Here is a 16,246-nt window from a genome sequence, read left to right on the forward strand (position 1 = left end):
TGTCACATATTCTCAACCAGTCAGAAAGAGAATTTCTGTAATTATAAATCAAACCAAAATTATGAATATTCATCCTCACAAACACAAGCACAAAATCGCAAGGAGAGAAACTTGGCAGAACTTTTCACAAGACCTAGAATCAGTTAAATCTGTCTGACAGAGCCTAAACACATCACATTGTTTATCAGTGTGTGTTTGAGAACGTGTTTTCAACCGACACACAAGCAGACAGAGAAAGATGCGGGAAACAACAGTGTCATATAGCAGCAATTACTCCTGCCGGAGTCAGACTAACCCTCTGCTCAGATGGCTTCTAACACCAGGTACATTCTGCTCTGGGGGAAATGAGTCTGTTGTGGTAATTCACAGGTTAGAGGTGCGCGTCGGTCCGTGTGTTTGTGCGAACCAGCCAGCGGGAGTCTGCGCTAACAATCTGTCTTGATCCCGAACCACTGCTGATTCCCCAGAGCTCAACAATGACTCACTAGCCATGAACTCACGTTATTATGAGCCTTACACACAAAGTCCGAGGATGCTGACAGGCTGTGTGTGCATGTTTGAATTAAGGGGACACAGGGGTGTTGGTGAGTCTGAAATGTCACACTACTGTCCGGAAGCATAACACACACTCGTTCTCATTACCCAGACCTCACCGTCCAAGCGGCATGACGGTGAAATGCTGTTCACACACATACACAAACACACGGCTTCACCTGGCTGGGTCGGGATAGATGGGGTGGTCTCGTGACCCAGAGGTGCCATTTCTCGAAAGAGACATCATGGACGACTCCAGCAGCCTCCTACAAAAGAGAATTGCATTGCTTTTGTTTGTTTTGAAGTTGCAAAGCACTTCCTGTCCAGATTAAGAATTTTTGGAGAGGACGTCAAACAAAAATGAAGAAGACACATTTCTTCCAATTTCCACCATTCGGTTTCTACAGTAACACTCCCCACCGAGCAGCATCACAATCATTAAAAATCTCATTAAACTGCACAAGGACATTAGTATGCTCATTACCGACTGTTATGTGAAGGCTAAATGAATATAATGTGTAAGTAATGATGTGAGCTCTGCCAGGCTTGGCCAGGAATTGGTTAATAACCCATTAAATCGGGGTATTTGTTAAGTCTGGGTTTGTGCTATTCCTCATACAACGGAGAGTTTGCTGAAGGCCATTAAGAGAGGAGGCCGAGTCCAAAGCATGCCTTCTTGGACTGGCAGGGCACAAAGCTGGACGGACAGTTGGGCAGCGAGCAGGGCATTTTTATTCAGCATGAGTCAGTGTGATGTGTGTACGTGAATGCATCTGGTGTGGGTGTGCTCGGCGCTTCATTAGAATGCCATCTTCTGCCCTTTGACTCACAGCAAAAACAGAACGGATCGATTCTGACTCCTTTTCACGCAGTTGGCTTTGTTTGCTCACTTAAAAAGATCAAGATCTGCATTTTAACAGAGTTGAAGCAAACATAACTCTATAAAAACACACTAAACAGTTAGGAAATGTGCAGTTCTGGGGATATTTTTAACTTGTTTAGTCTATAATCACTCTTGAAAGTGCAAAATGTATAGCGTGATACATTTTTATCCAGATGGAATGCAGATGACGGTGCAGATTGTGCTACAGTTTCAAGCCTTTTGTTTTGCGCTTCTGCATACTGTAATATGGCAGCTTATTATCTGAACAATATTGAGGTAACTTTCTATAAATTTCACAGGCTCTTGTTTCAGGTATGACATTATAGCAGGTAGTGATGAGAGTTCGTGCTGAAACTTTGCTCCACGCTCAAAGCTGTGAGTCAGTAATGCTGAACTGGAGCGGGACTCCTGGGACAATGTAAAATGGCAGAGCATTCATTCTTATTGCTCTTCTCTATAAGTGAAGTGCGATACTTTCCGTTGCACAGCATTGGCTTTAAAACAAAACTGATTCACAGCATGGCCACGCACATGGGACATGCTGTTCGGCATCATGAGAAGAGGAGGACTGTGTGTTAGAGTACATAATCAGAACAAAAAACCCACCGGCTATTTAGTGTTGAAGATACATGTGGAAAGTTACCACTACATATGTGCAGTGTGATGAGCTACTGCCCCCTAATGGAGTGAAGCTGGCATTTCAAGACCCTTGAGGGGAGCAATCTGCAAAGACTGGCCCATATTTTAGGTCAGATTCCTTACAAAAGTGCCAGTGTGATTGAAAATTACAAAAGTAGGTCGGTTTACTTAACAGCAAAACTCAAAGTTATACATCTTACTTTATGAGCCAGATGTGTCATTGACTAAGGGTTTGCATGACAACATATTTTAACTACACTGTCAAAAAGGCTGGGTTCCACAAATTCCTTCATGCTGTCCCAACACCAACCATTTAGGCTGGCTTAATTTTTTTTTTTTCATAAAATTTAAGTGAATTCAACATAAATCAATCAGGTTGTCCCAAAAAAAAATTAAGAATTGTGTTGTTTCAACTCATTTTAAATAAGTAGTTCAAACATAAGTAATTTTAGAGAGTAGTTAAATGAGACCGCATAGAAAGAAAAAAAAAACAGTTGAACAATAGTCTGTAATAATTGTTCATCTTAATAACAGTGTCAAGTCATCATGCAGCATCAGTCATTAGCCCATCATGATATTTAGAAGAATGTTAAAAACCAGTAACCATTGACATCCACAGTAGTAAAAGGTTTCCAACCCTTCCCCAAATGCCTTCTTTTGTGTTTAACAGAAGAAAGAAACGCAAACCAGTTTAAGATAAGCGTTGGGTGAGTAAACAATGACAGATCTTTCAGTTTTTGGTGAACTACCCATTTAAACCCATAATAAACATTTGATTCTTATTTATCAGGATTTTACACAAAACAAAATCATCATATACAATTATAATAATAATTATGTTACATTTATATAGCGCTTTTCTGGACACTCAAAGTAAAGCTCTGCATCCCGGCTGTACTGCGGGAGCAGACCAGATTTCTTGCGGTGCAGGAATAAATTTCTGAATAAAGCGTAAGAGCGGTTGGTAACTGGTGTAATTTGAACGGGAGCGGGCGGTCTAACAATATCGCTCCAGACTCTTGAGCGAGCGAGCGAGCATGCCTATGTATGTGTGTGAATGAGAGACCGTGATGCTGTGTGTCACACTGCAAAAAATGCTTTTCTTACTTAGATTTTTTGTCTTGTTTCTAGTCCAAATATCTAAAAGTTCTTAAATCAAGAAGAATTTTCTAGACAAGCAAAACATATTGTCTTGTTTTAAGAAATAATATGCCAAAATGAAGTGAGATTTTCCTTAAATCAAGCAAAATAATCTGCCAATGGGGTAAGCAAAATAATCTTATTACAAATCGAAAAACAACATTATTAACTAAGTTGTACAATAGCTCCTCACATTAACAGCAGATGAAAAGACCAGAATGTGAGAACCAGTTAAATTGTTCTTTAAAAAGTTATTTAAACAAAACTGACATTATCCTGACATGATATTTACAGGCCCATACGATACAATGCATTTTTATAAAGGAAATTTTGTGAAAATACTTATAAATGAATGATTATATGGTGATGCAGTGGCGCAGTAGGTAGTGCTGTCGCCTCACAGGAAGAGGGTCGCTGGTTCGATCCTTGGCTGGGTCAGTTGGTGTTACTGTGTGGAGTTTGAATGTTTAAATATTGTTACACAATAAAAAGAAAATACTTTCAAAAAAGCATTTTTTTCCAGGTATTCCTAAAATTTCAACAATCAAAGTCTTCCAATACTTAAAGAACCCAATCGGGCCTTATAGCTGAGCTGAAAAAGCTCAGAATCTAAAATCTCTAACAACAGACTCACGCTTCTTGGGCTGCTTTGAACAAACTATACTTGTTTCACGTATAATTCTTTTGCCTTCAGATCCTTCAATTTGCTATAGGGGTCTCAGAGACGTTCAGAGCACAAATTTGACTAGCATGAAAGCTCCACACAAACAATCTCAGAAGTCTGCCATGCACTTCAATAATGACATGCTTGGTGAAAGCAACACGCTCTTGTGAAATTCACATAAATCTCCACAATAAAAACAATGGCATGCAGATAGGTCGGTCTCTATGTGAATGAATCTTGCTCAGGAAAGATCTATAATTTAGGTAGCAGAATGCAAAAAGACATTTTGTTTGTCACCTCAATCAACTCTTAATATTTATTCATCTGTGCTGTCAGGACTGGAGAGTGCTGATATGTAGATAAGCACCTTCTTAATACCAGGCCCATCTCTGGATGGCACACTCTGCAGTGAGGGCTAATAGAGTGCACACAGACAGGCACTAGGTCAGATCAGACTGATTTCTGTGTCAGACACTTTTCCTTGAAGCCCAAGTAAGGTTATCGTTTTACTCTAATAAGAGTTTATGTGAGGAATCGCAGTTCAGACTGCACTTTATTATGCAGGCTTTGCACAGAGGCTATCCTGCTGAAGAATAAGGGAGTTACAATGATATTTGACATGACAGCACACTCAGAGTCTGCGTATTAACACCTGAGCACTTCATGAAGAGCTGTTAATCATTTCACATGTAGACCATTGTCGACTGCTGTGCCAGTGTCTTCATACTCGCATGCAGACTTTAAGCTTGCCGTTATGTTCAGTATGGTTTGCTCTGCCAACAGAGATTTTGCACAGCCTCTGTTATATTGTGACAGGATCTCAAAATAGCTTACAGTGCAATAAGTCGCTGTTCATGTGCTCCAAACAGCCAGGATCAACAGGGTTTGACAAATTTTCACACATAATATTGGTAGAAAACAATACTACCAGACTATAAAGAATCATTTGTCCAAGGGCTTGTGTGAAAGTTTAGACCAGGGGTGTCCAAACTTAGTCCTGGAGGGCCAGTGTCCTGCGTATTTTAGTTTCAACCCTAATCAAACACACCTGAACCAACTAATCAAGCTCTTTCTAGGTATACTAGAAAGTTCCAGGGAGGTGTGTTGAAGAACTATGCAGGACGCCGGCACTCCAGGACTGAGTTTGGACACCCCTGGTTTAGACCAACCTGGGAAAAAACTGCCACACTTGGGTTTTACTGTCATGCATGTCTCGATCATCGATATCACAACGTGTGTATTCACAACAGTCACATTGTAGGATTAGATTATTTATAGATATTATCAAATATTATTACATATAATTATTTATAGAATGATCATTTGATTTGGTGTTTGACAGTTCAATTTTTGCATTTGAATACTGTTTGACTCTGCAAAAAACAATAAAGTACTCTTTATTTGCTCTGTTGTATTTATGCTTGTAAATCATTATATTTTATCCAGATACATTGCATAAAAAAAGACATGATCACACTAGTCAATGAATAGAGCTATTTAAATCATCTAGTAAAATTTTATTCCTATCACAATATATATTGCAGCAAAACTAAATATTGCAATGTCAATTTTTTCCAATATCGTGCAGCCCTAATTGGTACACATTAGGGTTGCACGATTTACCAGTACTATGGTAGTATCGCGATACTATAGCTTCAAAATACTAGTGGTGCCACTGTAGTTTGTAAACGGTAGTATCGTCATTATTCTACAATAGATAATGTTGCATGTGGAAAGTCACTAAAATGCTCACATGTTTGTGCAACAATAGACCATTTTATTTCAATAATGTGTGGGGAGAACTCTAAGGTTGCACGTTTTCTGACGTTTCAAATGCACACCTGAATCTGTTCAATTCTGTTCCTGTAAATATGATTAAGTAGCTACAACAACTGTGATAATCTCCTAAAAGAACGACCCACAAAGTGAAATTTTGAATTACTTTGGATTAGATGAAAAACCCAAAATAGCAACAGGAAACATTGAAACATTTTTGACCACTTCATATAGCCTAATTTTGTTGGAAAATGCTTTTTTTATTTTTGTTAACAAATTTTGTTTTGGCATAATTTGTATCTTTATTTTAACGTATTTTTTGTAGGTCAGTTATCTACAAAATAAACTCATATTATAAACAAATATTTTAGGTGAAGTGACGTGCAACTAACACTTTTTTCAATAATAAGGGAACTGAATTAAACTCAAGTAGACCTATTATAACATCTAAAATATAGTTTTTCTGACTATTTTCTTTATTATTTGAGTAGCAATACTATTTGGTATTGTGATACTTCAGCTGGTATAGTATCATAAGATGAACTAATGGTATTTTGACAACCCTAGAACACACATTTTTCTATAGATGCGTCTCAAATCACATACTTATGCACTATTCTACGCCATTTTGTAGTATAAATAGTGTAAGTAGTGCGTTCACACTGAAAACTCTAAAAATAATAAGTGCACTTTAATTACCCGGATGATGCACTCATTTAGCCGCTAAAATGAAGTGTGTAATGTGGGACACTACACGCACTCAATGACCGCAGGTTTGCTTACGTAGCGGAAGGGGCGGAGCTATCAGATGCACATGTTGGATAACTATTTATTTTGGATGGTGAAAGCAAAATTCTCCTACGAGAGTGATTATAGCGCCTCCCAATGGTGAATGCGGCAATACTCACGGCAGGTATTATTTAATAATTCGGCCGTTTATTTCACTGATTTGGCAACCGTCAAACGTCATCAGGGAAATGGTTTGAATTTCCACTTAGTAAAAAAAAACATTAGTGTGCCATTTGGGACCCCACTACATACATATACTATGCTGTTGAGTGTGTAAGTGCATAAGTACATAGTGCATGAGTGCATAGTGTATAGTGTATAGTGTGCCATTTGGGACGCAGCTTATGATTTACTGAAATGTTGTAGATTCAACTTTGAATCAAAAAAATGAAAGCTTAAATGTTGTTTAAATCTGAATTACTCCAGTTGAGAGGATGCTTTAGAAATATTTGTGATAGTATGGCAAATTTAATGCCCAAGAAGCATTTTTATATCATGATACATGCTGGAAAAACAGTTGTGCAGCTTTGGTTGTGGAAACAGTGATATACTGTTAATATTGTTTGAAATGCTTTTACTGTTGCTTTGGAATGGTAGTGCAAATATGGCCATACCTTTTTCTGTTGTTGTCAGTAAAAATGTTGAATGTTGGCAAACAACTGGTCAACATAAACAAAATACCTTATTGTGGCAGATTGGGAAAAGTTTCTAAACATCTGTAATCACTGCTGTTATTTCTATATAGAGGACCAAGAGCATCATCTGACATTAATAAGTTGTGGAATTGCAAGCTAGTTCAGGGGTGCCTAAACTTGGCCCTGCAAAGTTTAGTTCCAACCCTAATAACACACACCTGGGCTAGCCAAACAAGCTCTTACTAAAGCCGCGGTTACACTGCATTTTTCACTCCATAGACTTCCATTCATACACATGAGAAGGCAGCAGACCGGAAACACAAGCCTGTGCGACATTTCACTGTGCAGTTCGCTGGATTGAAAAGGTCAAGTTTGGTAAACTCTGACCTGCAAAGTCGCATCATGTGATTGTGTGAGACCAATCGAAGATCAAAACATGACCTCTCATTATAGAAATTTAAAATATGGATCAATAGCTAATTTTTTAAAAGTCTAATCAGCTCGTTTAATCCCGGCCCTTTTGGCAAACGCCATACAACAGAATTTTGCATACTCAAACTCTACTGTGACCATGGTATTCGCTTTCTAGAAACATCTGTGCAGGTGTGTTGACTGTTGAAGCTAAAATCTGCAGGACACCGGTCCTCCAAGACAAGTTTGGGCATCCACGAGCTAGCTTTTAGTGCAGATAAGTGGTTCCCAATTCCATTCCTCGAGACCATCCGCCTTGCACATTTTGTATGTCTTCCTTACTAAAGATACCTGATTTAGATCATCAGCTCAATAATAGACATCCAAGAACTGATCCTTGTGTGACAAATAAGAGAGACATAACAAAGTTTGCAGAGCAGGAGGGGTCCCGAAGACCAGAATTGAGAAACACTGTTGTAGATTAACTTTAAGAAAAGTTGGACTGGTTTGGAAACTTCAAAACAGCATGTTTTGTTGTACAATGAAACATTTAAACCTTTGGATGCTTAATTCCTCATGGAACAAGTTGTTTAAGCAATTAAAAAAAAGACTACAGCCTCACCTGCGCAAGTAATCGTTATCTGGTGTGTCTTCAGGCATTTCCTGGTTTAAGGCTCCTTGTGATATGTTTGCAGAGCGAGAGGAGGCAGACTGTCTGTAAACACGCTCCAGTTGGCCAGTTTCCTGGTTAAAGACAAGCCCAACGGCCTGCTCCTCATGCTGACCAGTGTCAGTTCTCTGGGAAAATGGTACATGAGGCTCTGGGGTATTTGGTGTGGACTCTATGGGTCTGTGTTCCAGTAGGTGTTCATTAGATTGTGAAACTGGAGCTACGCTGTGGAAGGCAGAACTAGAAGGTTGCCATGGTGTGTTTCTCTCAGTAGATGAAGGCTGACCTGTTCTGTCCCAGCGCCGGCTACCCTGATTGTAGGTGAAAAGATTGTGGCATACTCTACAGCGGTTCATGTGACTGTGGGGAGGGTTTTCACCGCTATAGGGTGACTGGTAATGAGATGGTCCTGGTTGCTCTGGGTCCATGTTGTTGTTGAGCATTTCCTGAGTCTGCTGGTCCTGTCTGCTGCCATCAAGAGGCTGGACCGTGTCCTGCGTTCCCTCATAATCCATAAAATAGCGGTAAAGGTTACAACGCAGGACACTGTGGATGGAAGAGGAGCTGCTCTGTCCCTCTTCTTCTGGAGGACGGTGCCTGCTGGAACTAGTTCCCGGTGTGCTGCCCCATCTATCACTAGCAGAAGTGTAAACAGGTGATTGAAAGGAAGTCTCTTGCTGTCGCAGGACAGAAAGAAGGCTAACAGAGGAAGCGCCAGTTCTTTGTGGAGTCATACTACTGCTTTGTCCATTAAGTCCACTGACTGTCCAGTCTGCTCCAGGGTGACGTCCTCCACCTTCCCTACCTGGTGGATGTTGTCGGAAATGCGGGACAGGTGCCATTCCAGTCACTCCCCTCCTGCCAGAGCTGGAAGAATGATTCCGCATGTTGCTGCCTCCACCATACACGCTGCTGAATGCAGAGGAGCGATTTGCAGCACGAGACTCAACAGAAAACCGTGACATCTGCAGTGGCTCTGTGCGTGCAGAAGAAAAGGTGTGAGCTTGTGCCTCCAGGGATGCCGAGTCTGAAGGGTCCTCATCAGGTGGAGATGGAACTCGTGCTGCAGAGCAACGGCTACAAAAACACACCATTCCAAGCGGCTGAACGCACATAAGAGTGTAAGGGCCAGAAGAATCGGAGGACCCATCAGTGGAAGCAGAATGGGCACCTCCAGCCTGAGGAACAGAGTTGCGGGAAGTGAGGATGTGCAAGAAATTGTGCAAGATGGGTGTGCGCCTCGCAGGCTGGGACTGCAGGAAGGAGCGCTGTCGGAGATGAGGCATCTCCACACTGTCCATTGGAATCTCAGGATCATCATCATTCTGAAACAAACGAATACAAGCACATTTATGGTCCCGAACTTTTAAAATAAACATGGGATGTCTTATACATGTCTTAAACAACAGCAAAAAGACTAACCGGTTGGTTCGAAGGGTTTACAATGGCAGTTAGAAGATAGTGACCCAATGGATCAAATCTCACCAATCTGCAAAAAACACAGAGAAGCCTCATAAAAGCATCAGATGGACTTGCCTGTACAGTAAATGTTCATTATTAAAGATTCACACAAAAAATTTTGAAACACAACTGAAGCTATGTTTTATAACAACTGAAATTTCTGTTCATCCATTGAAAGTATATGTATGTACCAAAGATTTGGGGCTTTAATGGGATAGTTCAACCAAAACTGAAGATTTTGTCATTGTTTACTCGGCCTTTACTTGTCCCGAAGCTGTTTGAGTTGAACACAAAATTTATAAACAATTTTGGAATCCTATGATCATTGACTTACATAGTATTTGTTTTTTCCTACTATGAATGTATATGCATAGCGTACTTTAAAATTCTTCAGTATATCTTTTTTGTCGTTCAACAAAAAAGAACACTTTTCAGAACCACTTCCCTCAGGTAATCCATCTTATGAGTACTTGCTAATAGTAATTGTGAAGCAAACATCACTACTAGCTATACACTTTTTATACACATATACACTTGTTTAACAACATACTTTACATGCCAATTTGCACAGAACAGCTGCACATATACCGTTGTGTATAGTAAAATACCTGTAAAATACCTGTATACACAATCCCGTCTTTCTAATTCTGTTGCACTGTAGAAGCTCCGTCACAAAAACTAATTTCTTGAATGTGTGAACATACCAGGCAATAAAGGTCTGATTCCGATTGAGGGTTAGTACATTTTAATTTTTGGCTGAATTATTCCTTTAACAAGTTTAAATAGATTATAAAAGCAGTCCATATGAATTGAGAGATTAATCCAAGTCTTCTGAAGATTTAAGCTTTCATTCTTGTTGAAACATTAATCAGCGTGCATTCATAAAGACCAAACAGAAGTTAAAAGTTTTTAAAACATAAATGGGGGACATTAATATAGCGACAAAAGTCTCTCATGTTTTAAAAAATGTCTTCATTCGTTTTTTAAAGATGAATAAAATAAAGTGCATCAAACCTGACTCTCTCTGTCTCACTGGCAGTTTTGACCACAGTGAAGGGCTCTTTCCGACTCCAGTCCCACAGATGCACCTCATTGTTGGTGGCAATGAGCAGCAGCTGAGCCGTGGGGTGGAAAGCAAGAGATGCGATTGCGGAGTTACTCTCTGTAAGCCAGCTTTCACTGCCACCCTGGAACAAAAAAAGACCTTAATTTTGGTGCAAAAGTTGCCGTAATATATCTACAGAGAAAGAATTAAAAACAAACTAACAGCAATCCTTCAATATTAGTAAAATCAATACTTACATGTAGGTCCCAGATTCTGACCTCTCCGTCCAGGCAGCCAGAAGCAATAAGCCCAGGGATGATAGGGTGAAAAGTTAGACACCAGGGTGTCCTGCGATGGCCCACCAATGAATGAACACACTTTCCTGATTTAACCTCAGTGATGTAGATGTTATGGTTCACATGTGTGGAAGCCATTAAAGACCTAGAAAAACACAAATGACAAAAAAAAAAAAAAAAAACTTTATTAGCTTGATGACAAGCCCTGATCAAAAAGGCATAATTAGAGGGTGAGTTTTATCAAATCAATCTACATACTGTAGATTCCTTTGGTCAAGCCTGAGTATGAAAGTGTAATCAAAGTGGTCTTACCTGTCCGGACTAAAGGCTAGCAGAAAGGTTGAGCGGGGACTGTCTGGTAACTCTACTTTCTGTGGTAGCAAAAGAAAAAATATTTCCTTCAGTCACATTCATACTATAATAAAATCTGATCACAACCAAGTTAATGACTATTATCAGGGCTTCATCTCTAACCATAAAGTTTCAATATTCATTTTAATTCTGCAAAAATAGGGAAGTCCAAACCACAGAGAACTATATCACTTGAATCACTTTCACAACCATGTGAAAGCCTCAGTGTCACACATTATTGCTGCAGCATGAGCTTTTAATAAGCAGTTTATCATGCATTGGTTTGGATGTTAACAGTTATCTGTAAAATTAATTACAGTTAAAATTATGGTTCGTGATGAAAGCAAGTCTTTTTGATAAGGGTTTCATTTATAAATGTGGCATACACACAAAACAGGTGGGAATATGCATACAACTATGCCCATGCAAGTTGTGATCTATAAAAACAAACTTGACATGAAATTGTGAGCAGTTGTAAGTAAACATGTTTAAATTAGGCCTTGTTTATACTAATACAATTTTGTTTTAAAACGCATAAGTTTTGCTATGGTTACGCCTTCCGTCCAAACTACCCCAGAATTTTCAAGCCCTGAAAATGAAGCATTTTGGAAACGCCAAAGAGGCAGTTTTCATTTTAAAATGAAAACTGCTTATTAGTGTGGATGGGGGGAAATGGAGACATCTGAAAACGGAGGCGAAGCTGCATCTGATTGGGGCTTTTTCCTTAATATTAAGTACTGTACACAAAGTTCACACTTGCATCCTTTCCTTGTAAGTTCAGACTTCACAAGTTTATAACGAACTTCCGAGGACGTGAGGACACGTCAAGAAAATCTTCAAATGTAATGGCAGTGTACAATTATAACCCTGGCTACGTTTCAATACCTTAGCAATAAAATGAAAACATGTCATAAAGCATAGTCTCTTTTTATTTTTATATTACCAATTTAAACATAACAGACACCAAAAAAGTTCAAGCATCATGTACATATTTATTTGACCATCATCTTCATTATAAGCAAATTTATAATGAAACAGAACCTAATTACTGCCTCCGTTTATTTTCATTGAAAAATATACACATTAAGCTAACTGTCTGGTTTTAGTATGTGCTTAATGTCAGACTATGTGCACACAATTAAGATTATCAGAGGAAATGCATGGTGAAATATGAAATAGCTGTATCTTTTGCAGAATATAATAATCAGCAAGCTATAATTTTAATAATCAATAATAATATTAATAATAATAATAAGTATAAAGTACAATAAGTTTACACAATATAGGAAATAAAAGCAAAATAAATTGGTCAAACATTCGCAATCGGTGTACATGGTTACCTAAATGTATAGGTATATTAACTTATGTTTGTGCTCAGCCAAAACACGTTACAAAACACAAGAACAAAGAGGTTAATAGATTCAAAAGACAGACTTGTTAGATATAGAACTACTACACAAGATGAATTATACATCACATTTTACAACTACAGAGAGATGAGATCCACCGGCAGTTTCGGGATGGACTGGCTGACGTTCGGTTGCTCTCAGCCGGGCATGTGCGCTCAGAGCTCCCACAGACTGCCTAAAGCTCAGACGCAAAAATACACTAAAGCAGCTTTCAGAGCATGCCAGAGTGCGTGTATGGTCACTTGATGTGCATTTTCAGCGATATAGTGTGGACGGAGATCTTTTCAGAAACGCTAGATGAAACGCCAGTGTGGACGCGGATCGTTTTCATTCTAAAACCATGTTTTAAAACCAAAACGTATTAGTGTAAACGGGGCCTTTAATATTGGACCACTTTAAATCATCACATGAGTCATAATCATTAATAAATAAATTACAATTTATTATGGTGTATGTTCACTTTTAGGAAGGTTTCTATGCTAAGTTTTATAAATGCGGCCCCAGGTCATTTCTTAAAACTAAAAAAGGAAAATATAAATGCTATATGACTATATATTTTTAGAATTTACTCAAAAAACCTCTAATCATTTTGTTTTATTAGAACTTCAAATGATAAATATCTTACATTTCTAACATTCCCAAAACAAATAAAAAACTAAATAACTCACAAACTGTGATAGTGATACAAGGCTGCGTATTGCTTCTGAGACATTTTACTGACCATTGCAAGTACAATGTCTACAAGGTATCTGTAGAAATTGTGTGGATGAATCATTTACCTGACTTTGCCATTTCATTCGCTGTGTCTTCTCTTCTACAAGCTGCTGCAGAACCCTATATGATGCAAGACCCGGTGCTCCCCGCTCTCGACTGGACAGGATACATACTGAGTTCCTCTGTCCCAGCTTCATCTCCAAACACTCTTCCTCACTCCCTCTCTCTCACACCAGACCCAGAGCCGTCCACCGGCCCAAACACAAAAGACTACCTCTGCTGCTACCACGTCATCATTCTGAGAGAGAAAAAGATTATAACGCATCAGAAACTGAACAAATCTTAGCACAAATATACATAACATACCTTGATTTGACTATAAATTTCCCATTTGCATTCTTGGGAAGGAGTTATCTAAATGCAATGTCAAATCTTCCAGCATTGTACATCACCATTAACTTTCTCTGAATAGCATCTCTGCACAACGGCACAGGTGTCAAAGAAGATTACAGGGTTTGACAGGATAGTTTTACAGCATATCAAATCAAAACTACAGAACTAAATGATGGTGTATCCAGGTTGTCACATGAATAGAAAGGGCATGAAATAGTAGTGAGAAAAAATTAATCAGCATTGGTCTACTTTTCCATCTAATTAGGGTTCATATGCATTTTTACTACTAAAATTTCATGACTTTTCCAGAACTTTCAAGTACATTTTCATGACATAATATTTCATGTAATATCTAAAAATAAATGATTAATAATAAGAAAAACAATAACGTTCAAATTTATAACAGCATATTATAGAACACGCAACTAACTAATTTGTTTAAATTAGTTTTTTTATTGATTTTTTTTGATAAAGCTTGCACAGCACTAACAATGTGAGAACAATATTTTGGCCAAGGACAGAAAAGAAAACAACTATCCTATATTCAAGTTAGGGCTGCACAATATATTGTTTTAGCATTGATAAAGTAATGTGTGCATTCACAATAGTCACATCGCAGGATATGCAATATTGGGATGGGATTATAGTTTAATTTAGAGTTTAATCAAAATGAACTAAAAGTTTATCATCTGTATGCATTTTAAAGAGATCGTTCACTCAAAAATTACTTACCATTTTTATTACACCCTTCACTTGTTTTAAACATTTATGAGCTTTCTTTTTTTTAAATAAAGACAAAAATAATATAACCTAATAACTCATATAGTATTGAAACAATTGAAGTGTGAGTAAATAGTAAGTACATTTTAATCTTTGAGTAAACTGTCCCTTTAAGACCTGTGACTGTTAAACATTTCAATATTTCAATTTTTTAAAAATCGGGCCAAAAGAAATTTTTTGGTAACTAAATTAAAGATTAAATAATATAGAACGAAGACTATGCAGTGTTAATTATTCAATATCTGTACCGAAATAGTGAATACCTGAAAACTATAATTCACTTTTATCTTGACTATGTTTTATTTATCTATGCTTGTAATTTATTTGTTATATATTATTCGGGATTCACTCTCTAACAACCCCCCCCCCCCCCCCCCCCCCCACCCCAATCAATCAAAAATAAAACTTTTAAATCATCTGGTGAAATTATATTCTCGTCGCAACATATCACAGAAATACAAAATATTGTAATGTCAGATTGTTCCAATATCGCGCAGCCCTAATTTAAGTATACTGATATTTGTTAAACTAATCTTCATAACTTTTCCAAGCCTGGAAAATGCCATGTCAAAATTCCATGACTTTTCCAGGTTTTCCATGACTGTATAAACCCTGTCTTATGATGAATTAGTCAACTATGGAGGACGCAAAAACAATAAATAAATACGCAAATAAATGAGTAAATAAATCCATAAATTCATGCATAAATAAAACAATAAATAAGCAAAAAAAATGTGTATATATATAAACTTTCTGCATAAATAAATGTATAAATAATTAATAGAGCAGTCAATCATCAGAAGCCAGTAAAAAAAAATTATAGTTTTTTTTTTTTTTAATGAAAAGCAAATGTTTTCTAACGATCAACCAATAATGGCATGAAGACCACTTTCTGATGATTGACAGAACCAGTCTCATTAGCATGTTTACTGAGGAAAGGTAAATACATAACTACAATCAAGAATGAATAAACATTTGGGAGGGGGCGGGGGGTGGAGCTTTCAGTTTACCATTTTCTTATTCCCGTAACATTCGTGTAATTTATTAAATTTTGTACCTGCCTGATTGAGTTATGCAGGAATTTGTGGATTTTTATATACATTTACTCGTTTATTATATATTTGTGTATTTATTTATTAATTTATAGATTTAAAAAAAATAAAGGTTTCATCTTTCATAGCCAACACCTTGACAGAGAAAAAAATCATTAATTAAACATAAATTAAACAAAAAGTTTACTTTTTCTTTCATAAGGTTTTCCACACAGGCTTTAAGTCAACTTAAAGTATGTCAAGTTAACTATGGTAATTTATTTTTTGTTATTTTTTAGCTATGCAAAAGTAACATTGAATACATTTGAAATTTACTTTTAATTCTAGTTAATGAACACTGTGTATTTTTCTTCAAACAACATAATACTGAACACAATCATACTTTTAAAGTGTATGCTTTACTTAAAAAATTGAAATAGTAACAACATTAAAAGATATTCACACAACAATCTAACTGAACAGAGACCTCAATACCTAATACACAATACACAATGACGAGTCTAACTACAATAAAAGCTAACCATATTTCCATTTCAGTTCTACTAATAAAGAATTAAGCAGTAAATAAAAATTAATAAATTAAAAAATAAAACAAACAAAAACT

The 16,246-nt window shown here is 37.4% G+C and overlaps 1 protein-coding gene across 2 annotated transcripts in view; it reads right to left on the reverse strand.

Moving 5' to 3' along the window:
* ambra1a (autophagy/beclin-1 regulator 1a) overlaps positions 1 to 16,246 on the reverse strand; it is a 106,457-nt gene that overhangs the window by 89,527 nt on the left and 684 nt on the right. Inside the window, exons 2-8 of one of the 2 annotated variants that reach the window (XM_002667669.8) lie at positions 13,483 to 13,715; positions 11,256 to 11,314; positions 10,905 to 11,088; positions 10,617 to 10,789; positions 9,564 to 9,630; positions 8,094 to 9,466; positions 714 to 800 (exon numbers count right to left, since the gene is read on the reverse strand). In XM_002667669.8, the coding sequence (XP_002667715.3) occupies positions 714 to 800; positions 8,094 to 9,466; positions 9,564 to 9,630; positions 10,617 to 10,789; positions 10,905 to 11,088; positions 11,256 to 11,314; positions 13,483 to 13,614 (2,075 nt within the window). In that variant the 5' untranslated portion in view covers positions 13,615 to 13,715. 2 annotated transcript variants of the gene reach the window in all.

The sequence above is a fragment of the Danio rerio genome, chromosome 7 (genome assembly GCF_049306965.1).
Source record: "Danio rerio strain Tuebingen ecotype United States chromosome 7, GRCz12tu, whole genome shotgun sequence".
Lineage (NCBI taxonomy): Eukaryota > Metazoa > Chordata > Actinopteri > Cypriniformes > Danionidae > Danio > Danio rerio.